Here is a 27510-nt window from a genome sequence, read left to right as displayed (position 1 = left end):
ACCAGACAGTATTGTCTCATCATGAAACTAAACCACAGACAGTATTGTCTAATCCTTAACTAAACCACAGACAGTATTGTCTAATCCTTAACTAAACCACAGACACTATTGTCTAATCCTTAACTTAACCAGACAGTATTGTCTAATCCTTAACTTAACCACAGACAGTATTGTCTAATCCTTAACTTAACCACAGACAGTATTGTCTAATCCTTAACTTAACCAGACAGTATTGTCTAATCCTAAAACTAAACCACAGACAGTATTGTCTAATCCTTAACTTAACCACAGACAGTATTGTCTAATCCTTAACTAAACCACAGACATTATTGTCTAATCCTTAACTAAACCACAGACACTATTGTCTAATCCTTAACTAAACCACAGACATTATTGTCTAATCCTTAACTTAACCACAGACAGTATTGTCTAATCCTTAACTTAACCACAGACACTATTGTCTAATCCTTAACTAAACCACAGACACTATTGTCTAATCCTAAAACTAAACCACAGACACTATTGTCTAATCCTTGACAGTATTGTCTAATCCTAAAACTATCAAAAATATGTGCCTTAGAAAACTATCAACATGTGACTACTGAAATCAGTATCTAATACACAACATACACATCCATTTAATTTAAACACAATGTATATACACCTATAATGCCAGAATATAAATATATACACCCAACAAACGACATACTATAGAAACAACAGGGACTACTAGTGGACTAGTTCAGCAACCAACTAAATATACTGAATGGACCCTATGGGCGGATAATACTGTGATAATGTGACCCTCTTTCCAGACTAAAAAGAGACCAAGATTACCTTTATTACACAACAGCAAATATTATAACTTGCAGAATATTAATATTATGATTCTGTTTTAAAATATTGACATTCTGATTCCAATCCTTTGTTTGTTTGGGTTTTTTTATTTTTTTTTGACATTTAAATCTAAATTTGATCTGACGATGGTCGTACCGAAAAGTGGTGATGCAGCAACTGTAGCTATGGAAACCCATTGTAGCCAATGTTTTTAAGCATTTGTTTATGACTTTCATTATGTAACGAGGGTTATATAATATTGATAGAATTTATAATGGCTTTATGATACAGCTTTTGGTGATATTGTAAATCAGCAGACTTTACATGTAAAGAAAAACAATGGCGGCCTGATAAAAGTTTAAAATAATAAAAAACAGCTGTAACAGCCTGAGGTTGTTCTACAGGGCTGTTAAAGAACAATAGTCTTTTCTGCCTTTTGAAAATGTGTCAACTGCTTTTGCACTGAAATCCTATCAGGTAGTTTCCATATATACTTGCATATCAACATATATGAGATTGATAAACATGTGCTTGCAACCTTTCAGCTTTATACAAAATTTTGAACATTCAACAACCAGTATGACACTTAACTTAAAACTCCACTAATTAGAACCAACAAAACAAGATGTCTGTCTTTGAAGTACAAAATAAATAAACTCTTGGACACACAGCTATACATAAAAAATGAAGTCCCTTTGTTCACCACATTTATGTATGTATACATAAGGTTTGAAAACAAAATTTGCTTACTTTACTATTTAATTTATTGATACACAATGATCTACAAGTTTTACTGTGTATATATATTAAATACTCTATCTTTACACTATTTTGGCATCTAACATCATTAATTTATTTACAAAACAGATATTGCACTCAAGACAATCTGACATTCATACCCATTTCTACACAAAACCCTCAAACATACATATCACAATATTCCAGTATTTTATATTATTTTTGAAACAAAGTTGTCAGCTTCTAAGAACTTCAATAATTGATAATTTTAAGTGTATTTATCTGCAACATTCATGAATTGTGGACTTAAGGCAGTGATGGAAAAATAGAAAAAAAGATCCACAAAATGAAATCTTAAAAAAAACCTAAATTTGCATGATTCCTTCCAAACCATACATCACTTGGCCTGTCACATTTTATTTTAAGCATTATGATCATCTGGAGTATTTCATGATCCTTGATTCATAGAAAACTTCTAGACTCCATTTACACTGACATTTTTTTTTCAAATATCAAATTATTCCCTGTTTGAAAGTAATAATTTTAATTATGTGCCCACCTGAATGTGTTATTAAATACTTAAATACCATGAGGGATTACCTTTACTACTCACTATCTTAATGTAATATCACAGGGCTCTCACACCCCATTTTGGGACTGGGGCCCAGGCCCTTAGAATTGGGAAAAATAATGGTGTTTTCCTTAGAATTGGGAAAACTTGGGGTCGAAATTGGGAAAAAAGATACCATTTTGCATTGGGAATGGTGTCGAATATCGGCCCCAAATCTGGCAAATCGAGAGCCCTGTATCAGAGCACTGACTACTGAAATACCAAGGTCACAGCAACACAAGGCCATTACTCTGACAATGTCAAGGTCACAGCAACACAAGGCCATTAATCTGACAATGTCAAGGTCACAGCAACACAAGGCTATATCTTTGACAATGTCAAGGTCACGGCAACACAAGGCTATCACTCTGACGATGTCAAGGTCACAGCAACTCAAGCTTATTATTCTGATATGGCTACCACATCCTGTAAGACATCATGCTGTTTGAGTGTCAGATAATGACCTGTGGTCTTTCTTACATCCAGCACAATTGACCTCACCTGAAAATTAATTTGAATGTTTATAGATGAATGAAGTTAAAAACTGTCACATTATATCTATGTTTTATACAATCAATATTCATTCTGTTTTGTTTCTAAATTTTAAATTGATCAATGTATGTGAAATAACTATGATTTCTTAATGTATATTTTCATGACAACAATCAAATTTAAAGATGTCTTTTTTTTCATCACCATTGCTATATTTCCCTAATCTTCATTTGACTTAAAATAAGCCACTATTGCCATTATAGCCAGCTGTTTATTGACTGTCTGTATCATGTTAATCACATTACAAAGCTCACCAGTTGCGTAAAGAAAGCATTTTCCCTTGGTTTTTCTGAATAGCGTTCGAACTGGTCAAGACTGTCTTGTAGTTTAAGTGTCAGGGAGTCATAGTTACTCTTCACCACCTCCAGAACCTGTGATAAGTCCAAAAGTTTAATGTAGGTTTGAAATAGTTTTGTTTATAGAATCAGGTAAAGATTTAAAGATTAAAGATTTCTAACTATCCTCATTCTTACCTGTTCTTCTGTCAGAGAAGCAAGCTGATTGTCGGCAGCCCAGGCATCTACTTTTGGTGTGAAGTGGTTGATAATCGCTCTGAAATAATTGATGAGAAAAGTTGTCCTAAAAATAGTATTTAATTGGTCAAATATTTTCTTAATGGGTACACCTCTAAAATGCATATGATCTAAATGTTAATTATCATTAAAGGGTTCCAATGCATCTATAGACTAAAAGAGTAGCAGTGTGGTTCGATAATGCACATGCCAGTTTTGTGTCAATTTTACGGACAAAAAAAATACGTTAATGATGTATCAAACCCTATTTTATTGAAAGATGTTGGTGTTTTACTTCACTTGTCTTTGAGCTATAATACTGCGGTAGTTAACAATGAAACATACATAAAATTAATTTCAGTGCAGTGATGAGCAACAGGAAGCACCAGCATCAGAATCATTGACATGGTCATACAGGCACCTTTTCTGGTGACAGTTGCCGAACAGTTACACCCCATATTTGCTTGGTTTTTGTCGTTTATAGAAAGAAATCTAAACATACATCAGTAAAACTGAGGAACTTTGATTCACGTTATGCTTAGGTACATAACACATAAAAAAAATGAAATACTAACATGAACATATTATGAAATATTCTTCCCACTGATAAACATTTTAACCAATAACTGTCTCACCTGATATTGAGGAGATGGTTTGTCAGTCGGGCTGCTAGATCCTTACTGTCACCGCCTTCACTTGTTGTGTACCGCAATGCTAAAAAATATAGGGGACAATTTTAGAGATAAAATGTACCACATGCTACAAAGACAAACAAAACTGTTTGTATACTAAAATGATGCTATGTTATTTTTTTTATAATAATCCTTCTGTACTTAAGAATGTATCAATTCTCTCCCTCACTCAGGTATCATGATACCACTAAATTGCAAACATTAACAAGGGAAAAAAATGTGTGTAATACATGCTCTGTAGATTTTCATATATCAGAAGGTCAAGACACAAAAACACAAAATATCAGTATGGAGGTAAATATTACTTTTGCTTCACTATATATTAATATCAGTGGAATTTGTCTTCTGGAGTGAAGGTTATAACACTGATCACATCAATCATTGTTCTTTGTTTGTTCCTCTCCTATATCATTCAAAGTCAGTTCAATCAGGCAATTTTTGTCTTTTGCAGAGAAACAGATTTGCATTATACATTCATCTATGGACTCTCCTTTCCTGTCTTGATTCCCTTTGATGTCTGGATTCTGTTTGCTGTCTTGATTCCCTTTCCTGTCTGGATTCCGTTTGCTGTCGATTCCCTTTTCCTGTCAGAATTTCCTCTGCTGTCTGGGTTCCCTTTGATGTCTTGATTCCCTTTCCTGTCTTGATTCCTTTTCCTGTCTGGATTCCGTTTGCTGTCTTGATTCCCTTTTCCTGTCAGAATTTCCTCTGCTGTCTGGGTTCCCTTTGATGTCTTGATTCCCTTTCCTGTCTTGATTCCTTTTCCTGTCTGGATTCCGTTTGCTGTCTTGATTCCCTTTTCCTGTCAGAATTTCCTCTGCTGTCTGGGTTCCCTTTGATGTCTTGATTCCCTTTCCTGTCTTGATTCCCTTTCCTGTCTGGATTCCGTTTGCTGTCTTGATTTCCTTTTCCTCTCAGAATTTCCTCTGCTGTCTTGATTCCCTTTGATGTCTTGATTCCCTTTCCTGTCTGGATTCTGTTTGCTGTCTTGATTCCCTTTCCTGTCTTGATTCCCTTTCCTGTCTGGATTCCGTTTGATGTCTTGATTCCCTTTCCTGTCTGGATTCCGTTTGCTGTCTTGATTCCCTTTTCTTGTCAGAATTTCCTCTGCTGTCTTGATTCCCTTTCCTGTCTTGATTCCCTTTGATGTCTTGATTCCCTTTCCTGTCTGGATTCCGTTTGCTGTCTTGATTCCCTTTCCTGTCTTGATTCCCTTTCCTGTCTGGATTCTGTTTGATGTCTTGATTCCCTTTCCTGTCTGGATTCCGTTTGCTGTCTTGATTCCCTTTTCCTGTCAGAATTTCCTCTGCTGTCTTGATTCCCTTTGATGTCTTGATTCCCTTTGATGTCTTGATTCCCTTTCCTGTCTGGATTCCGTTTGCTGTCTTGATTCCCTTTCCTGTCTTGATTCCCTTTCCTGTCTGGATTCTGTTTGATGTCTTGATTCCCTTTCCTGTCTGGATTCTGTTTGCTGTCTTGATTCCCTTTCCTGTCTTGATTCCCTTTCCTGTCTGGATTCCGTTTGATGTCTTGATTCCCTTTCCTGTCTGGATTCCGTTTGCTGTCTTGATTCCCTTTTCTTGTCAGAATTTCCTCTGCTGTCTTGATTCCCTTTCCTGTCTTGATTCCCTTTGATGTCTTGATTCCCTTTCCTGTCTGGATTCCGTTTGCTGTCTTGATTCCCTTTCCTGTCTTGATTCCCTTTCCTGTCTGGATTCTGTTTGATGTCTTGATTCCCTTTCCTGTCTGGATTCCGTTTGCTGTCTTGATTCCCTTTTCCTGTCAGAATTTCCTCTGCTGTCTTGATTCCCTTTGATGTCTTGATTCCCTTTCCTGTCTGGATTCCGTTTGCTGTCTTGATTCCCTTTCCTGTCTTGATTCCCTTCCTGTCTGGATTCCGTTTGCTGTCTTGATTCCCTTTTCCTGTCAGAATTTCCTCTGCTGTCTGGATTCCGTTTGCTGTCTTGATTTCCTTTTCCTGTCAGAATTTCCTCTGCTGTCTGGATTCCGTTTGCTGTCTTGATTCCCTTTCCTGTCTGGATTCCGTTTGCTGTCTTGATTCCCTTTCCTGTCTGGATTCCGTTTGCTGTCTTGATTCCCTTTGCTGTCTGGATTCTGTTTGCTGTCTTGATTCCCTTTTCCTGTCAAGATTTTCTCTTCTGTCTGGGTTTCTTTTGCTGTCTACATGATTTGGTCACCCCAGTTACCTGTATATAATCTGTGTATTTAAGGTATTATATACTCTTGCTTACCCATTGAGTATAAGTTGTCAAACACCTGGTGCATTCTCACTATCTCATAATAGAGCTCATCGTAACTTGTTGGATTTGGCAGAAATGTGTCTCCGTATGTAATGAACAGGTTGAAGATATTCACTACCTGAAAGTCAAAACAGGCTAGTAAAATATCTTAAGGACTGATTCTGGCTCATGGTAGTTTCCTCTAAAAAATTATACAAAACTGAAAAAACTCATCAATATACATCAGAAACTGCATATTCAAACACCACTTATCCAAACTTTGAATTATCCAAAACTCCTATCATGTTCCCCACAAATTACTGTAAGAGTTGTGTGCCTACTGTGTAGTTATACTTAATATATATTCGTACAATTATAGTTCATTAATTGCCTCCATATCCATACCTAATAACCCATCGTTGTAAAAAATATTTCAGTTTTGTTTCACTATCTAAACGATCTGCCTGTCCCATTGTAATTCCCACAGGCACCTTACCAACTTGTTTCTACATCGCAAGTTACCCATATATCTGAATGAATAAATAAAACAAATTATGTGTCTCACAAGCAGTTCTGATATCTGGCTTTCTTCTGTTTGAAGGTTGTGACTTTCATAAGTATTTAGACTTAACTGACATCAGCAACGTCTAAACATAGAACTAACCTTGGACGCTAAATGGAATATGTTGGTATGTTTCTTCACCAGGAGTGTTTCATGTGACAACACAAACTTCAGGAGATTTATCAGAGCTGAAATACAAATAAACAGGTGAAAACCAGAAAAAGTGATCCTTATTCTTCTTGTATATCTGATATTCATGTAAATGTAGAAACAGCAAAAAGTAATAAAAAGCAAAGCGAAACATTTATGTTAGATGCACAGACACAGTGATTACCATACATATATACACAAACACACAGTGACACACAGACAGTGATTACCATACATATACTAAACAAAAAAAGAAAGGTAACACTACTTTATTCTGTGATTAATTAATTAACCCCTTTATAAATCCTTACCAATCATGTATGAATAAAGTAATTGATCAATTCTGATAAAACTGCAGTCATGGTTCATTATAAAACTTTGCGTTCAGTTGATTTTATTCGACTGTAAAGGACGTTGGGGTCAATTTCAAAGGTAACACCATTAGTAACGGTATGGCCACCGTTTGCGAAGTAAACAGCATTGCAGTGTCGTCGCATGGAACTCGTAAACCGGCGGATAATTCGAGGAGAGATGTTGTTCCATTCAGCAATCAAGGCTTGGGCCAGCTCCTGCAAGTTTGACGGCTGATTTTGACATTCTCTCACGCGTCACCCAAGAATGTCCCAGACATGCTCAATCGGTGACAAATCAGGTGATTTAGATGGCCAATCTAACACCTGTACGTTATTCTGCTGCAAGAAAGTTCTGCTGACGCGACTGGTGTGCGCTGGTGCGTTATCCTGTTGAAAAATGACGCCAACGCCATGGCGTCTTAAGAATGGCAGAACCACTGGTCTTAAAATTTCGTCCCGATATCGGATGCCGGTTAAATTGCCATTTAACACAACAAGCCTGGTACGAGTCCCCCCACAAATACCACCCCAAACCATTACACTTCCGCCGTCAAAGCGGTCCCGTTCTGCGACGCAGCAGTTCGCAAAACTGGTAGGCCCTCAACCTGTTGCGGACTGTTTGGGGAGACACACAACGCCCAAAAAATGTCCTTGTAATCTCTACTGCGGTTACGAATCAATTGCGCAAGTTTATCAATCGTATACGACGGTCATCCCTGGCTGTCGTTTTACGGGGTCAGCCGCTTCGGGGACAATCGGATGTTGACCCAGTTTGGATTAAACGACTTACCAACTGGCAAATTGTCTTAACACTGCAACCAAAATGCCGTGCAACTCGACGGCGAGACTCCCCAGCCTGGATCATGCATACAGCCCTTTCTCTCTGTACTTGTGACAGCCGGGGCATAATGGTAAAGTTGATAGATAGCAAGATTCAGTAATTTCTAAGTACTAAGAATCTAAGGAACAATTGTCAGTTTGAATGTTTATGAAATTCAAGCGAAGATACAAGTTAGTCGCAGAAAACCTCGTGCAGCTCTCTCGCTAATACAGACTTTCACGCTTGAATGATTTTGGTAATCCCCTTGGATTTTGTAATGTAAAACATTACCATTTCCTGTTATTGCACAAACGTCATTTTGTTTTCACTCATTTACAGGTATTCGCCAAGGAAACATGTTAACCTTTCTTTTTTCGTTGAGTATATATACACAAACACACAGACACAGTGATTACCATACATATATACACAAACACACAGTGACACACAGACACAGTATGTACTATATAAAGACACACACAGTGACACACAGACACAGCATGTACTATATACAGACACATACAGTGACACACAGACACAGTATGCACTATATACAGACACACACATTGACACACAGACAGTGATTACATACACATATACACAAACACACAGTGACACACAGACACAGTATGTACTATATACAGACACACACAGTGACAGTGATTACATATACATATACACAAACACACAGTGACACACAGACACAGAATGTACTATATATGTAATATATATATGTATATGTACAGTGACACAGACACTAACCTTTTGCCAAGCAAGATTTTCACAATTAAAACATTCTGTTTCAGCTGAAGAGAGAGCAACGTACCTGTCCATAATTCTTTCCAAGGGTATTGCAGCCTTACACGACATTTCTTCTGATAACACAAAACTCGCTGAGTGATACCTAGACACCGACTGAGGAGACAAAATCATATATAGATGAAGTGTGACTGTGTATGTGATGTCTACAGAAAATACAATTCTGTAAAGGTTTTATCTAATTACCCTAAGATCAAATGTAACATTTTATCACTGACAGTGTAAGCCCAGTTAAAATATAAGTCTATCTATTAACACTTGAATTTCAAAAGTGACTTCATATCACCAATAGCTGGAGTCCAGTTAACTCTAGATGTAGTATCAATGATTTGACAAAAATCATTTTTAGATTTTTTTAAGCAAAAAATACTTACAGGTACAACTCAATTGGAAAATTTTTCATCATATGACTCATCGTAAATTCTACCATTAAATCTGAAAAAAAAGTCATGATAAATCTAGTGATAAGTACATACAAAAAATGGACTAAGAAAAACAGTTTATTAATACCTTAAAAACAACATAGCATTAGCTCGTTTTTAACTTGGTATTACATCAAAGTGACACAAATGCCCCAAATGCTGTTCCATGTAAGGACAGAATTTTATCAGTAGTACTAGTGTAAGTAATGCCATATGTCAATACTGTAGATTTCATCTATGACCTTGACTTTGGACCAAAGGTCACTTTCAATGCAAGGGCATACCAAACTTTTAAACCAAGGGTCTTATCAAAACATTTTGAACAAGATATCTTGACAGTTTTTCCATACTGCTATTTCATCAATAGGCTAGAAATAATTAGTCTAAGAAGCAATACACGTTTTAGTATGGTGCAGCAAATTCATCACAGGGCAAAAATGTGTAGTTTTATGCAGAATAAAATTAGACCCTTGGCAAATATTTCCTGCGAACTTGTTGTAGTGTATAAATGATTTAATATTGAGTTAAGGCTTACCTAGAAGTGCACATACTAAAGATCTGCTATCTTGTTGTAGTGTATAAATGATTTAATATTGAGTTAAGGCTTACCTAGAAGTGCACATACAAAAGATCTGCTATCTTGTTGTAGTGTATAAATGATCTAATATTGAGTTAAGGCTTACCTAGAAGTGCACATACAAAAGATCTGCTATCTTGTTGTAGTGTATAAATGATTTAATATTGAGTTAAGGCTTACCTAGAAGTGCACATACAAAAGATCTGCTATCTTGTTGTAGTGTATAAATGATTTAATATTGAGTTAAGGCTTTACTAGAAGTACACATACAAAAGATCTGCTATCTTGTTGTAATGTATAAATGATTTAATATTGAGTTAAGGCTTACCTAGAAGTGCACATACTAAAGGTCTGGAAGGAATGTTATTGGCTACTTTCACTTTTCTATGTCTCATAGGCTGAAAAAATACAAAAGACAATTTTCACAATAATTATCTGAACGCCTACTTCATTGGGTGCAATCAGTTTTTTTGTGTCTATAACTAAATAAGATGTGTAAGAAACAAGGAAAGGTATCTGACATACACTGTATAAATCCATGGATTATTCTAGAATTTTGGGAATACTACCCATTGTGGAAGAAGGGGAATTTTGGACAGCCCTTTTGGTCACAATGTAAAATTGGGATAGAGTAAAACTACATAGCATACACGAAGATTACAGGAATAAAGTATGACAACGTTGCAGTTAGATTAATATTTCATTTTCTCCTTGAGAGCATGATTTGAGAATATGTTAAGTAGAAATATACTGAGAAGCTCTGTTTTGGTTAAATTTCTTTATGGGGAATTAGTTTATATTCACAGAAGAAAACATACCACTAGGGGAATACTACCACTTGATTTACCCTGAAATCAGTGTATTGCAGTAATATAACATAATATCTCCTGTACCATCACACCACATCAACAATATTATGATAATGTATACTTGTTGTTGCTTCAATGAACTACTGTACTTACACATCAATCTCATATACATACCATTCGATGAAGGTTTACCCTGAAGTTCATGTTAACATCATGCATCAGTGAATTGGCATACTGATCCTGAAACAACCACAATATAACAGCATTAATCATTACTTAATTACTGTACAAACTATTGCATTACCTACAAACTATACTCCTTACCTACAAACTACAGTCCTTACCTACAAACTGTATCCCTTACCTACAAATTATAGTCCTTACCAACAAAGTATAGTCCCTACCTACAAACTATAGTCCTTACCTACAAAACATAGTCCTTTCCTACAAAACATAGTCCTTACCTACAAAGTATAGTCCTTACCTACAAAGTACAGTCCTTACCTACAAATTGTATCCCTTACCTTCAAAATTATAGTCCCTATCTACAAACTATCATCCTATAGAGAGAGTAAATAACATTTGTTGTGAGAACTTGAAATGTTGCCATCAGCTGAAAGATCACATGCCCTCTGAGAGCAAGAACATAGTCATCAAGATCCCTTGTCCATGTTCATTTAATATATTTTAATATATTTAATATATACATTTAAAGTGACAACATGGAATTTTTAAGTAATAAAACCATTTATTGTTTATGTTCAGTTTACAATTCTGTTGAAAGTGATCAATATAATAGCAATTTAGTAGGATAATTGTGTGAATTTTAAAGCCAGCTTATCATACCGTTATATTGCTTTTTTTTATGCAATGGCAATGATAGAATTAATTTCAGTAATGTTGGATCAATTGACAATGCTATTACCACTCAAGTATAACAAATCAGTGAAATGGTTTATATACACTAATAAAATACAGTACAGTACCTAATAGTCAGATTTGTAAAATTGCAAGAAAGTTATTAACAGTAAAACAAATCATAACCAGAGACAGTGCAATATCACTTCAAATATTAAGACTTCTAAAAACATTTTGGAGATTCACTATCATAGGTTTATCAGAGCTTTTCATCAACTGATGAAAAGACCTATTCATATTGTTCTGTTTCTTATTATTATTATCTTCTTTCAGGATTTTGTATCAGCCATTCAGGTCACAGCTGCCCTATAAGATATTTGCGGAATTAGCCGATAATCGAACTTAAGAGAGTGGTTAAGGTACTAAGTCTGCTGAGCAAGTCTCTTAAAAATTTGATCATTCCTGTAAAGAAACGTAGAAAGATATACTCAAGACTATTTCGAGAAATCGACCAATCAGGTAAGAGCACCATGATTAAATATGCATGAAATTCATGGTTGATCGAACTTGAGTGAGGAAATTATGTAATAAGTTAACCAAGCAAATCTCATCAAAATTCATTTGTTCCTTCAAAAGATAACATGCATAAAGCATTCAGTAAGGGTACTGAAAGATATCAGCCAATCAGGTCACAGCAACGTCATTAAATATGCACAGATTTTGCAGATAACCAAACTTGAACAAGGGGTTAAGGTAACAAGTCTACCAAGCAAGTCTCCTTATATTTCATTCGTTCCTTCAAAAGATAATGGGCGGAAAGCATTCAGTTAGAGTGCTGAAAAATATCAGCCAATCAGGTCATGGTAGTCTAATAAAATATGCATAGAATTTGCCAATAATCGAACCAGAACAAAAAATTAAGATAATAAATCTACAAAGCAAGATTCCCAAAAATCTTATCATTCCTTCATACGATAATGTGCAGAAAGCATTCCCATAAAGTGATTATAGAAATCAGCCAATCAGGTCAAGGCAGCCTCATTAAATATGTGCAGAATTTGTCGTTAATCGTATATGGGCAAGGTATTAAGGTAACAAGTGTACAAACCAAGTTTCATCAAAATCCAACCAACCCTTCAAAAGAAATCATGCAGAAAGCAGCCTCTGGACAAAGGATGGACAGACAGAACTCATTTGAATACCCCCTCTAACTTTGTTGGGCGGGGGATAATTAAGGCTGCAATATGTCTTACCTCTGCTATACATGTGAGGATAACTAAACACAATTTGGCATTGCTGTAACGTGTGGTATCTGAAACAGGAAGAAATAATATATAAGGAAAGCACTTATGTCACATCTAAAACACAAGTTCAGAATTTATTCTTCTGTGACTCAACTTAAATGCATTTAAATTCAGTAGGTTTTTATTGATATAAAATACTTCAAAAGGGTTGATACAAATTTTCCTAGCCTTAACTTAATTTAAGTCATCCTTAACTTGGCATTCAATTATGTCACTATCAACCTGACAAGTAACAAAGAATCAATTAAGTCACTCTTTATCAGACAATGAACTAAATCATTCACCCTTAATCAGACAATGAACCAAATCAGTCACCCTTAATCAGACAATGAGCCAAATCATTCACCCTTAATCAGACAATGAACTATGTCACCCTTAATCAGACAATGAACCAAATCAGTCACCCTTAATCAGACAATGAACCAAATCAGTCACCCTTAATCAGACAATGAACTACGTCACCCTTAATCAGACAATGAACTGCGTCACTCTTAATCAGACAATGAACCAAATCAGTCACCCTTAATCAGACAATGAACTACGTCACCCTTAATCAGACAATGAACTATGTCACTCTTAATCAGACGATGAACCAAATCAGTCATTCTTAATAAATGAACTTAATAAGTCACCCTTTATCAGGCAATGAACTGAATCATTCACCCTTAATCAGACAATGAACTACATCACTCTTAATCAGACAATGAACTAAATCTGTCACTCTTCATCAGACAAGGATCTAACTCAGTTAATCTTATCCTGAAAATGAACTAAGTCAGTTACTCTTAACCTGAAAATTAACTAAGTCAGTCACATTTAATCAGACAATGAAATGATTTAAGTCAGTTACTCTTAACCTGAAAATTAACCAAGTCAGTCACATTTAATCAGACAATGGAAAGATTTAAGTCAGTCACTCTTAATCAAGCCAGGAACTATGTCAGTCACTTCTAATTAAACAATGAAATATACTAAGCCAGTCACTCCTAATCCAAGCACTTAAAATGGATTTTGACCTGACCGTCATATTTTATGTACAAGGGCAAGTGGAAATAATCTTAATGTAACTCATTGCAAAAAGGTGAAATTAAGCATTCAATTATGAAAGAAGTCACCTACTGCTTTTAGAAATAATATGTCAATACAACAACATCATTTCTGTATGAAATCTTATGAAGTTGTGATACCTTTGGTGTCCTGCATGACGACAGAGCTATACTCTAGGAAAGTCACCAGCAGGTTTGTGGGCTGATTTACACTTTCTATCATAGATATATCAGTCGGTGAGGCTGAAATTGACATGTACTTAATTAGTATGGCAGATTTTCTAATAAATATAGCGAATTAAACTGTTGAATCATCAACTGAATTAAAATATATCTCATCAGAAAATTACCTCTACCAAAAAAGTCATGGAAATGCTATTGGAAGAAATAATCTTTTATTGTCAAGTTAAGCTGTGCATAGCATTTTATCCCAACCTCAGCATGATACACTGCAGTACCTTTTTCCACTGGAGGTGTGCTCTGTGACAGAGTGGGAGAGGAAGGGGGTGTGGTGGGTGTCGATGGAGTGTGAGTCTGCAAAATGAATATCAGAGAAAAATTATACAGCTTATCACTACAACAGTTGACCAGGAAAAGTTTACAAACACCATAATGACAAAGAACAATCTAATGTCTGTTGAGGTATATTTGTTAATGAGAACAAAGGATGAAGATATATATGTTAAGTTACTAAAAAAACAAGGATTTAGTGTCTAAATTGAGATAGTAAAGATGATTCTAAAGGATTTATATAGTAACATACATGTGTTAGAGCTGTGATAAAGTTTCTGTTGAGATGGATAGCTTCATACAAGGACAGAAGGACAGCATCATCTGCTCTGTAATAAATAATATAATACACTTAACATCTCAGTATCACCATACAAAGCAAGGCTGACGTTTTAAGATGAAACTCACTAGAAAATACTTCTGAACTGAGGAGTATCATACAACATAATAGAAATAAATAATTTTTCACACTTTCTCATTAACCGAACGTTGTCACATGATTCCCAATAAAAAAGTAATATTGATCAGCCATGAAAATGAAAGCTGGTCAAAAAAACCTATCAGGTATTGACTGGGTGTGTAACAGAGGTTGTTACTAGTTACACAGTTTAGAAAATTTCCAAGTGACACATGGAGAAATCATACTTTTATTTCAACTTTAAGGGATTACAATTTTTTTTTATAATTTCAATATTACATCTGTATTTGGGAATTTCATAACAAGTTCAGCCTAGTAAGTATTTTTTTTCAACTAAACAGGTAAATCATTATTCTCAACTTGTTTTTTCCTTGGGGATTTAGGCTATTAATTGACTATATACTTTATCAAAATCTTGATAACTTGCTCATTTTTTTATTCCAAGGTGCCAGATGTTTGATGTATAATCTCTGTCATTACATGTACACAAAATTTTTTGAGCTGTGTATAAATCTATTTTCATATAGTGGTGTTTCACAAATCAATAAAATATACATGTTTCAGCCTTTTATAAAGCATTTGATACAATGTTAATCCAAGGAACAAAAAGAAATACATTTTACCATATCATTTTTTAGAAATTACTGTTATAGTCTTATGATTTTGGTTGATATATCATTTGATCAACTTGTGATTTCAACCTTGGTCAGTATTTTTTTTTTTTAGGTTAAAAATTGCCATTTCAAAACCTCATTAAACGGCTTTAAGTGTGTAATTTTTCTTATTTACCTGTTTTTCATAAGAAATTAACAATACTTCACAAACAAGAGGCCCAAAGGGCCTTAACGGTCAACTGAGGAATATATGTCAATAATCTGGGGATTTTAAAATGTTGCAAAAATGTAACAACACTTGTGCAGGACCATGTGTAAAACATCTGTACCGAGTTTGAACATGACCCACCCAATGGTTCTTGAGAGGAAGTCCATAATGTCTTAGCCAAACAGAGGCCAGGGTGGCCATCTTGGATTTTGAATCGCCCCAAAAAAGTTAAAACACTTGCCAGGACCTTGTGTAGAACATTCGTATCAAGTTTCCCCTTTTTCCTCCTCCTGCGCCCTCGCCCTTTTTCTTTACAAACTTGAAGTAACTTCCCATGGGGATGCTTTGTGCCAAGTTTGGTCAAAATCCATCCACTGGTTCTTGAGAAGTAGTCATTTAATGAAGGTTTTTACATATGGCCCCTTTTACATCCCTTACCGGCCCCAAAGGGGACATTATATTTTTTCAACATAATTTCATATGTCCTTCACTAAGGGATGCTGTCTACCAAATTTGGTTGAAATCGGTCAAAGTTGAATTTCCAACAATTTTTAGTGCCCCCTAGTGGAGCCGTTTTTGACCCGATTTTTTTCCTTATAAAACATTGTTGACCTTGCCATAAGGATCCTAAATATCAAATAAACCATTTGATCAACTTGTGATTTCAACCTTGGTCAGTATTTTTTTTTTTAGGTTAAAAATTGCCATTTCAAAACCTCATTAAACGGCTTTAAGTGTGTAATTTTTCTTATTTACCTGTTTTTCATAAGAAATTAACAATACTTCACAAACAAGAGGCCCAAAGGGCCTTAACGGTCAACTGAGGAATATATGTCAATAATCTGGGGATTTTAAAATGTTGCAAAAATGTAACAACACTTGTGCAGGACCATGTGTAAAACATCTGTACCGAGTTTGAACATGACCCACCCAATGGTTCTTGAGAGGAAGTCCATAATGTCTTAGCCAAACAGAGGCCAGGGTGGCCATCTTGGATTCTGAATCGCCCCAAAAAAGTTAAAACACTTGCCAGGACCTTGTGTAGAACATTCGTATCAAGTTTCCCCTTTTTCCTCCTCCTGCGCCCTCGCCCTTTTTCTTTACAAACTTGAAGTAACTTCCCATGGGGATGCTTTGTGCCAAGTTTGGTCAAAATCCATCCACTGGTTCTTGAGAAGTAGTCATTTAATGAAGGTTTTTACATATGGCCACTTTTACACCCCTTACGGGCCCCAAAGGGGACATAATCACTTTTTTCAACATAATTTCTTATGTCCTTCACTAAGGGATGCTGTCTACCAAATTTGGTTGAAATCGGTCAAAGTTGAATTTCCAACAATTCTTAGCGCCCCCTAGTGGAGCCGTTTTTGACCCGATTTTTTTCCTTATAAAACATTGTAGACCTTGCCATAAGGATCCTAAATATCAAATATGAATTTAATCTGACTGTTGGTTCATGAGAAGAAGATTTTTAAAGATTTACCTAATTTTACCCCTTTTTCCCCCTCCTGGGACCCCTATTGGAGCCACACCCTTTTTCTTCACACACTTGAAGCGGCTTCCCATGGGGATGGATGCTTTATGCCAAGTTTGGTCAAAATCCATCCACTGGTTCTTGAGAAGTAGTCATTTAATGAAGGTTTTTACATATGGCCCCTTTTACACCCCTTATGGGCCCCAAAGGGGACATAATCACTTTTTTCACCATAATTTCATATGTCCTTCACTATGGGATGCTGTCTACCAAATTTGGTTGAAATTGGTCAAAGTTGAATTTTTAACCCTTTTAGTGGGGCCGTTTTTGACCCGATTTTTTTTTTCATTCGCAAACTTTGTAGACCATGCCATAAGGACCCTAAATATCAAATAGAAACTTAATCTGACTGTTGGTTTATGAGAAGAAAATTTTTAAAGATTTACCTAATTTTACCCCCTTTTTCCCCCTCCTGGGACCCCTATTGGGGCCACACCCTTTTTCTTCACACACTTGAAGCGGCTTCCCATGGGGATGGATGCTTTATGCCAAGTTTGGTCAAAATCCATCCACTGGTTCTTGAGAAGTAGTCATTTAATGAAGGTTTTTACATATGGCCCCTTTTACATCCCTTACGGGCCCCAAAGGGGACATTATCACTTTTTTCAACATAATTTCATATGTCCTTCACTAAGGGATGCTGTCTACCAAATTTGGTTGAAATCGGTCAAAGTTGAATTTCCAACAATTTTTAGCGCCCCCTAGTGGAGCCGTTTTTGACCCGATTTTTTTCCTTACAAAACATTGTAGACCTTGCCATAAGGATCCTAAATATCAAATATGAATTTAATCTGACTGTTGGTTCATGAGAAGAAGATTTTTAAAGATTTACCTAATTTTACCCCCTTTTCCCCCTCCTGTGGTCCCTATTGGAGCCACATCCTTTTTCGTCGCACATTTGAAGCGGCTTCCCATGGGGATGCTTTGTGCCAAGTTTGGTCAAAATCCATCCAATGGTTCTTGAGAAGAAGTCATTTAATGAAGGTTTTTACATATGGCCCCTTTTACACCCCTTATGGGCCCCAAAGGGGACATAATCACTTTTTTCACCATAATTTCATATGTCCTTCACTATGGGATGCTGTCTACCAAATTTGGTTGAAATTGGTCAAAGTTGAATTTTTAACCCTTTCAGTGGGGCCGTTTTTGACCCGATTTTTTTTTCATTCGCAAACTTTGTAGACCATGCCATAAGGACCCTAAATATCAAATATGAACTTAATCTGACTGTTGGTTCATGAGAAGAAGATTTTTAAAGATTTACCTAATTTTACCCCCTTTTTCCCCCTCCTGGGACCCCTATTGGGGCCACACCCTTTTTCTTCACACACTTGAAGCGGCTTCCCATGGGGATGCTTTGTGCCAAGTTTGGTCAAAATCCATCCAATGGTTCTTGAGAAGTAGTCATTTAATGAAGGTTTTTACATATGGCCCCTTTTACATCCCTTATGGGCCCCAAAGGGAACAAAATCACTTCTTTCACCATAATTTCATATGTCCTTCACTATGGGATGCTGTCTACCATATTTGGTTGAAATTGGTCAAAGTTGAATTTTTAACCCTTTTGAGCGCCCCCTAGTGGGGCCGTTTTTGACCCGATTTTATTTTTATTCGCAAACTTTGTAGACCATACCATAAGGACCCTAAATATCAAATATGAACTTAATCTGTCTGTTGGTTCATGAAAAGAAGATTTTTAAAGATTTACTTTATTTTACCCCCTTTTTCCCCCTACTGGGGCCCCTATTTGGGCCATGCCCTTTTTCTTCGCAAACTTGAAGCAGCTTCCCATGGGGATGCTTTGTGCCAAGTTTGGTCAAATTCCATCCACTGGTTCTTGAGAAGTAGTCATTTAATGAAGGTTTTTACATATGGCCCCTTTTACATCCCTTATGGGCCCCAAAGGGGACATAATCACTTTTTTCACCATAATTTCATATGTCCTTCACTATGGGATGCTGTCTACCAAATTTGGTTGAAATTGGTCAAAGTTGAATTTTTAACCCTTTTGAGCGCCCCCTAGTTGGGCCGTTTTTGACCCGATTTTTTTGTCATTCGCAAACTTTGTAGACCATGCCATAAGGACCCTAAATATCAAATATGAACTTAATCTGTCTGTTGGTTCATGAAAAGATTTTTAAAGATTTACTTTATTTTACCCCCTTTTCCCCCCTCCTGGGGCCCCTATTTGGGCCATGCCCTTTTTCTTCGCAAACTTGAAGCAGCTTCCCATGGGGATGCTTTGTGCCAAGTTTGGTCAAAATCCATTCAGTGGTTCTTGAGAAGAAGTCGAATATGTGAAAAGTTAACGACGCATGACGACAGACAAATCATGATGGCAATAGGTCACCATGAGCCTTCGGCTCAGGACCCTAACAACATTGCTTCCTTTTATTTTTCCTTATCTTTTATAACATACTTGTATTCATATATTTGAAGTATAACTGATACACAAAAAATTTACTTTGGTCAGAAGAATTATCAAAATATTCATACCTCACTCCTGATATTTGTTTTTCATCTGCGACAAACATGTTTCCAACCTACAAACAAAATTTAATAAAGTAATTGAAAATTGAAAAAAAATATTAATTTGCAAAATTGAATTTCCAGTTTATGGAATGTATTGTCTCACTGCTGAATGTTGCACTTTCTGAAAAGAAGATGTCTTATTACTTGTCTGTTTTACTTAAGAGTGATCTGTCACTAGATTCCTTGCTCTTTTTTATCGGAATATGGCATTTGAGTTGTGCACATTTAAATTGTTTCCCATGTTATATATCATTGCAAAAATAGTTCCATATTTTTATGAGAACACTAGACCTGTCACATACTATTTGTTATGTTTAACTTGAAGTTGTACTTAAAACAAATAAAAAACAGCTTCTGTCAATGAATGACTGCAGCATTTGTGTCATACTTACACAAAGCAGTATTGGCTAAATTTTTTTTTTATAAAATTTGGTTCCAAGTCCTTAAGTTTTTGAACATAGTAAAAATGTAACAGGTCACCCTACCTTTAGCATAACAATAAGTTATAAGAGTTATCTCCCTTACATTTTTTTCCACTTCAGCAAGGAAAATCCTTCTCAGGATGGCAATTTCATTTTTCAAGCTTACATTGATTAACAACAATAAAGGCATTGCTATTTAAAAAGTCATAACAGAAACTTCAAGTTAGAAACAAGAAAATCAGAAAAAACGTATCTGTTGTTCTGATATATTATGTAAATTTTTATGAAATGTTAATTGTACATTTCACAATTTGAATATAATTAGATTTCCCTCCTTTTACAATTGGTGATGACCTTCTTAACAGATGGTTCATTAAAGAATGATGATTGGTATCATCAGACGTCTGTCTGAGACATGTCAGCCTCCATTGTTACGCAGGACATGTTACCTCTCTGACTCTATGTCATCACCACAAGAATGAATGAATTTGATCTTGCATCATTTAGAAGTTCAACCATGTGCTATAAGACTTGTGATAGATGTGATGGTATCAATATGAACTCAACAAATACATAATATACAGCCTCATTACTTTTCTCCTTACAAAAAACTTTCTAAAACATTGAAGCCAAACAATATTTCATATGCAAGTCTAGCAATATGAACATATTTCACATGACCCATTAATAGCCTCAACTAATTTCAGCAAGGGTGATTTTTCTCCCATTTGCCATTTGGTCTTAATAGCTTCAATTTGAACTCTTTTGGGTGTTGAATGAAGTTCACTCACCATAGAAGCAAGAGTTGAGAACCAGCCATTCTGTTGTTCAGCATTCCTGTTCCTAAATTTACTGAAGAACAAACACATTTTCAAATTAAAATGCATCACATTACAACTTCAGCCAATCAATTTACTTTACAAGATCTACCCATTTACTGTAAAATCCTTAAGAGTGTATTTTATACCAGGTATATCTGTTGCTTTTGAATCGTAATTAATAGCTTTATTAATATGTAATGTACAAAAAAAGCAGACTTACTTGTTGAAATCTGACAATGCACTGTGGACAACTTGTGCATAGCCCTAAAAATGAAGAATGTGTCCTCTTTAATGCTGAAATCCAGATTGCCATATCACATCTAATTCAGCACTCGTCTCATTAACAGTGATTTAAATCACAAACTTATTTCCAGAAAACTGCAGATTTGATGAGACATACCTACACTATAACAGTGTTACCCATTGTGAAATGATAAGTGTTTAGAAAGTGACAACAAATGACAGATAAATTTGCTGGAGTGACATCACAATAAACTGACTGATTCATATGGCATTTAGAGAGAGATATCTAATATAGAGTAAGCTCATAGAAACTCCAACAATGTTAGAGTTTACACAGTGACAACATTTTTGACAGATGTTTCTTCATAATGAAGATCAGTAACAGTGGCAATCTTAAAATGTTCCAGACTTGTGTGACAATGAGACATCTGTAATATCTATGTAATACATGTATACTCACTGTTAGGGCCAACTCATCATCAACTATGGACAGCTTCACTATGTACTGGTTGGCTGACTGGAACACCATCAAAATTTTGTTCACATGTTTATTATGAGTAATGCAATAGGACAACAAAACATTCTGGTAAAGCACTGTCTCTAACATTTTCAATGCTTTACAATTGATACTTTTTTGTCTCGCAAATCAAAACCAATATGAAATAATCTACAAAAACATTTTCTGATACAGTTACCAACTTATCTCCCTTGAAAATGGCATCAAAGTGAGCTTTATTAATACAAAGACTTGCAAATAATGATAATAATGATCATGCCACACTCACCTCGTATTTCCTGTACTGCACCAGAAGAGTGAGAAGTAGTACAGCATCACGACCAAGGATTTGTCTGGAGATGGAATTACTGAGGATTTGTAGCAGTGACTCAAACACACTGTTAATGAGGATGTACTCCAAAAGAGTGTTCTGACTCACATTGTCCGCAGCCTGTAACACCAACCAAACTACAGGTCATTAATCAGTACAATCTACTGGTATGCAGTACTCATATTGAAGCCATTTAACAATACTACATGTAAATCATTTTATGACTTCATTATCATTTGATAAGTCATTCAAATCAAAATTTAATCATTGTCAGGCAAAACTATGTTTCAACTTTTTTTTTGAATGTGAGGCAATATCTTATCAAACAATGGTAATTGGTACTGTACTAAATATCTAAGGTCATCTAAAAGGGAATCATAGAGATTCATAGGCTGTGAACCTCATATTCTAGACTTTTGGTGGATATATTTTTCAACATAATCCCCTTCATTATGTATACACTTTTTGTCAGCAATTTTAAAAAGCCTCAATGACACTTTTAATGAAGTGCTTTTCTTGACAATTCAGAGAGTCCTCCACTGCATGTATGATGTCATCATCTGACCAAAAGTGTGTACTGGAACTGTTTTTTCTATTTTGGAAATAGATGAAAGTCTGATGGAGTGGATGCCATAATTGTTGGTCCTTTTTGCAGATAATCTACCATCAGATTCATCAGCATCTCAGAACCTTGGGCCAAAACCTTTCCAGTTGATGAAACAGTCTTTGCCTTCTTTGGTGGAAGCAAACCAGGTTGCTTCCATGGTTTAGACTATTGTTTGGCCTCTGGACTGAAATGATAGACCCATGTTTCATCTGCAGTCACAAACTTCTGCAGAATGTTAGCAGGATCGAACTCTAAAAGGTTAAGATAATTACACAACAAAGTCTGGTGTGCTTTTGATCAACTCTCAGGAGTCTTTGTACCCAACAGGCTGAGACCTTTCTCATTGCAAGGTCTTCCATAAGAATGGAATGTACTCTTTCCAGTGAAATCCCAACTGTACTGGCTACATATCTCTGTGTAACTCACCAGTCAGCCATAACAATATCATGTACTATGTTGACCATTTCTGGGGTTGCAACAGTGACAGGTCTTCCAGGACAGGCATCATCCTGAAGGCTCTGCCTGTCATGTTTAAACTCCACCATCCACCTTTTCACTGTGGCATATGAAGGGCATCATTCACTTGTGTTGCTGCCATATCAGTATGGATATCCAAGTGCTAATTGTTTCTTATGGAAGTATTGAATCAATGCTCTTTCAGCGATTTTGTCCATTTTGTAAAAATCACTTGCCTTGATTGCTTCAAGAGTGCTACCTCTTCTACATAAACGGACCAAATGACACTAGTCTTTGTGGACACAGCCTTAAATAGTCAGGGAAGAGTTGAGCTGAAAAAGGATATCTCTGCTCACAACTTAGCCCTTATTTTACAGGACTTGTCGTTTCAGTGATGTTCAGTACTTACTGTAGCTAGAACTTGTAGAAACTTCAAGACCTGCTGTTTTAGTGATGTTCAGTACTTACTGTAGCTAGAACTTGTAGAAACTTCAGGACCTGTTGTTTCAGTGTTATTGAATACTCTCCTGTAAGAATGGCATTTAAACTCTCCACCAAGGTCTGTAAAATACACAATATTACATGTATCAGTTTCATATAGGCATAACAAAATATGAAACAGAAGAATAACAAATTTTTTAAATTGATAGAATATACTAAATATTTTATCTGACATCAAAAAGGTGTCACCTTACATGATTTCATAAAACAAAGATGACTTTTTGAAAGACTGGTATTAAATGTAATTGAAAGAGCAAAAGAAAAGTTCAGCACAGAACAAAGAAAACAAAATTATGATGAACTTACATTGACTTCCTGAATAATTTTAACTCTACACAAAACACTGATTTTAATTTCCCGTTTATAGGAATTGTACCTGCATGACATTTTCAGCAGAATCAAACCCAATTAAAAGGTTAATAACATCAAACCCAAAGTCACCAAGGTTTTTCTTGAAGATTCCATTGATCAAAGCACTAAGTGTCTGAAACACAGAAATACAAAAGAATGCTCATGTAACACAGAGGCAATTCAACAAGTCAGTAGGCATTGCATTAGGAAACATCTACTTTATATATCAAACTACAACATGAGAAATTAACATTATTCCATTAGGAAAATCATGGTGCACCAGAAATTTTATAGAACTAGAGATACTGATACTGTTGCATCCCTTTGATGCTCGCATTGTGTATTTGTGATATCACAACATCAAATAATAGGAAATAATAATATTAACAGGAATTCAATAAATGTTTGAAAAGATGAGCTTTCTTTGTGTTGTATCAGAACGTTTTAGAAAAAAAAACAGCATTTGAACGAAGGATATGGTATCAATATTAAAATATAATCTGCATTACTAGCACTTCCAGAGAGAACAAAGTATAAAAAAGGGTTATGCAATCAAACAATCCACTAAATAACATAAAAAATATAAATCTGAATGCACTTTGTGTAATAGGCGCTTAAAAGTACTTAACCTTGTTAATAAAAACACCTGTGTCATTGTCTAATGTTTACCAAAACTTGACCTGGGAGCTGTCTGACAACCAGGATATGTAGTCTTAATACAAACTTTTAAGTGGATATATTTAATTTTGATCACTATTCTCACTACTGATGAAGACAATGCAGTTATTGGGATATTTTTCTATAAAGTAGACCAGTTATCATCCCTAGTCAGAATGGGACACTTACATATAAAGCATTCACAACACGAATAGGATTATCTTCTTTCAATGTTTCCACTGCTCGATAAAACAACATGTTTAAGTTATCCTGAAAAGACAAATAAATGTTTATTAATTTGCTATGAAAGGATGTTTTACAAAAGTTCCATTTACACATGGTTATATAAACTAAATGCTATTTGCATATGTTAAGAAAATTTATGACATTCATTATAAAATGTGGATGATAGTTCTTCACTATTAATACTTGGAACATGTGACAAAGTTTTCTTTACCTTCAAAACAAGCAAAGCTTCTCCAGTCATTTTCTCAAACTCATTTTCTATGTAGCTGATGTTCACCTGTAAAATTTAATGTCACATTTGTTTCAATTTGTTTTTAATGACTTTGAAAATCAGGGACCAAATAAGACATTAATGGTAAAAATTAACACATTATCACACATCATCAGTGTTTTAAATATTTAAAGACAACCACCTTATTCTTTCAAAAACCTTTCAAAAAAGTATTATTGCAAAGTTCCACATTAAGAAATATCTAAATTTCCTGATTACAATAAATATCAAAGCAACCAAATATTTAGATATAATTTTTACGCACTCCTTTTTTGCATACATAAATTTATTTCTTACACTGTCATAGATAATTTCATTTTGATATCAAGTATCAATTAACCCATTTTTCTGTCTCAGTTAAAAACCATTTTTTTCAGTCAGATACTGGTTATGTGAAATGGAAAAAAGGCAAGCAATTTGTATTGTATATTAAGTACCTTAAGAAGAAAGAACTCATCCCAGAAGTTACTATTCCCGGCTGAAGGGTCCTCTCCCTGAATACAAAACAATATTCTGAATTACTTTTGTATGAAACATGATTAGAGTTTGTTTATAATCACCATCTTTAAAGTATATGTATGCAAGATAATGTAAAATGTGCTTGTGGCTAGACATCTGTTTCTAAAGTTATATTTCCTGCCATTCTACTGTACAATATAAACTATGTTGATATTGGTTTTTAATTAATATCAAAGGTTAACAAGAAATATGTTATGCTGTTAATTTATAGCCCAACTTATACAAGACACTGAAGTTAAATATCATATCTCTTTTTAAGTTTGACATTGCACTGGGCATTTACCTGAAAGAAAACTTCGTAGATCTGGACAACCTTTTCCTTCAATGCCATTTTGTTTGAGGAGCTCTTCCTCAGCAGGATTGCGTGGGCCTTTTTGTCTGGCCCAACTTCAACCTGGCTCATAACGTCTACTTCATACAACAATCAAACTGGGTAAGAAGACAGCTGAAAGTTGAATTCATGTTAACATAAATACGCAATTTATCATATTACAATATATAGCACCTTGTACACTGGTTTATACGGCACACACATTATTTCACCCCACCTATGATCTGCACTATAATGTTTATATGGAATTTCTTAAAGACAAGAACATCCAAAAAGATTTTATGTGGCTTTGGTCATGGGTACTCTATACTACCACAGGCATAGATTCTGTGACTTTTGCGTAGTTATTGAGGTACCCATTAGGTAGAAAATGACATTTCAACTGGACAGGGAAATGACTGCCGAACTTTTTTGACATATATTCAAATTCATGAGGTTAAAACTTGGTTAAAGTCCAAGAAAGTGCAACTATCACTTAAAAATCGAAGAGAGAAAATAACACTTTTACAGAAACTTTTAAAAATCATGTTATCTGAAATATACTTGAGACTATATCCTGCATTTGTACTGGTGTAAATGAAGTTGAAATTTACTTTTTTAAGTACCTCACCATTTACAATTGTTGCCAATCCGAAGTCTGAAAATCCGTTAGATGTTTCCTTGAGAGGTCAATACATAGGTTAAACATGAATTTGTCATTCACGATACACAGGAAAACATCAAATGACTATACACCTGCATTCTATCTATGAAATGACGTCACAGAATGTACACTTTATCTGTACATTCGAGTATGCAGAATGGTCACTTTTTTGCGTGGTGGCCTTCTGGAATTTATATAACATACATTTGCATTTTAAGTGGAATCAATTTTTTTTTTTTTATTAATTTTCATTTGTCTCAGTATCACCACAACTTTATAATTTCAATTCCATCAATTTTTGTTCTAATGTTATCTTTGCCTGATTATAAAGTCCAATGCTCCTTCATACCGACCATTGGTTGGGAATTTGTGTCGTTTTTACAACAATTGTAAATTCGCTCACCAGCGCCATGTCGTAATGAATCTCTCACATGGCATATTTTTGGGGAGAAGAAGCGTAAACTTTGATAAAAGTTTTAGTTTTTTTTTTTTTTTTTGTCTTTACATAGATTGATTTAGACGCATCGAAATCTAACGAGATTCTACCCTCGGTTGCTACCACAGGTTTGATTTAATTCGAGATAGTCAAAGTTAAAAAAAAGGCGTTGCGGAACAAAAAGTTCAATACAAGTATCAGAATTCACTCAATACGGTGAATGAGGCAATATACACTCAGCATGAACAGATAGAAACATTACCATCAGTCTCCGGTTCCTCCGTGTCATCTTCTGCAACTATCGTTTCCGGTGTTACGGACTGAAGAATGGTATAAATTAAATTCAAAGTTTTCCGGTCAAAATATCCGAAAGAGTTGTATGGGTCGTCCTGGATCGCTCTTATATGGTATATATTTTAACTTTTCAACACTAACTAAAGGAAACAAAATTGAATAAATATG

The 27510-nt window shown here is 35.3% G+C and overlaps 1 protein-coding gene across 1 annotated transcript; it reads right to left on the bottom strand.

The window, feature by feature from the left end:
* On the bottom strand, positions 1-26061 carry LOC132556175 (armadillo-like helical domain-containing protein 3). The gene is made up of 25 exons (XM_060220565.1): positions 25922-26061; positions 25557-25613; positions 25060-25125; positions 24792-24872; positions 23971-24078; positions 23562-23654; positions 21989-22150; positions 21664-21720; positions 21181-21224; positions 20931-20991; positions 19682-19728; positions 14665-14740; positions 14360-14435; positions 14043-14144; positions 12805-12863; positions 10868-10933; positions 10213-10282; positions 9260-9320; positions 8893-8981; positions 6846-6931; positions 6194-6320; positions 3885-3963; positions 3211-3289; positions 2992-3108; positions 1-2686 (listed from the first exon to the last, which is right to left on the bottom strand). The coding sequence occupies exons 1-25, from the start codon at positions 26039-26041 to the stop codon at positions 2588-2590; spliced, it is 2082 nt and encodes a 693-aa protein (XP_060076548.1). The 5' UTR covers positions 26042-26061; the 3' UTR covers positions 1-2587.
* Positions 26062-27510: the final 1449 nt, after the last annotated feature.

This window comes from Ylistrum balloti, unplaced genomic scaffold, assembly GCF_031769215.1.
Source record: "Ylistrum balloti isolate Yb309-2 unplaced genomic scaffold, AGI_CSIRO_Ybal_v1 Utg370554, whole genome shotgun sequence".
NCBI lineage: Eukaryota > Metazoa > Mollusca > Bivalvia > Pectinida > Pectinidae > Ylistrum > Ylistrum balloti.
Note: the sequence above shows the minus strand (reverse complement) of the source record. Positions and strands in the feature narration are given on the sequence as shown.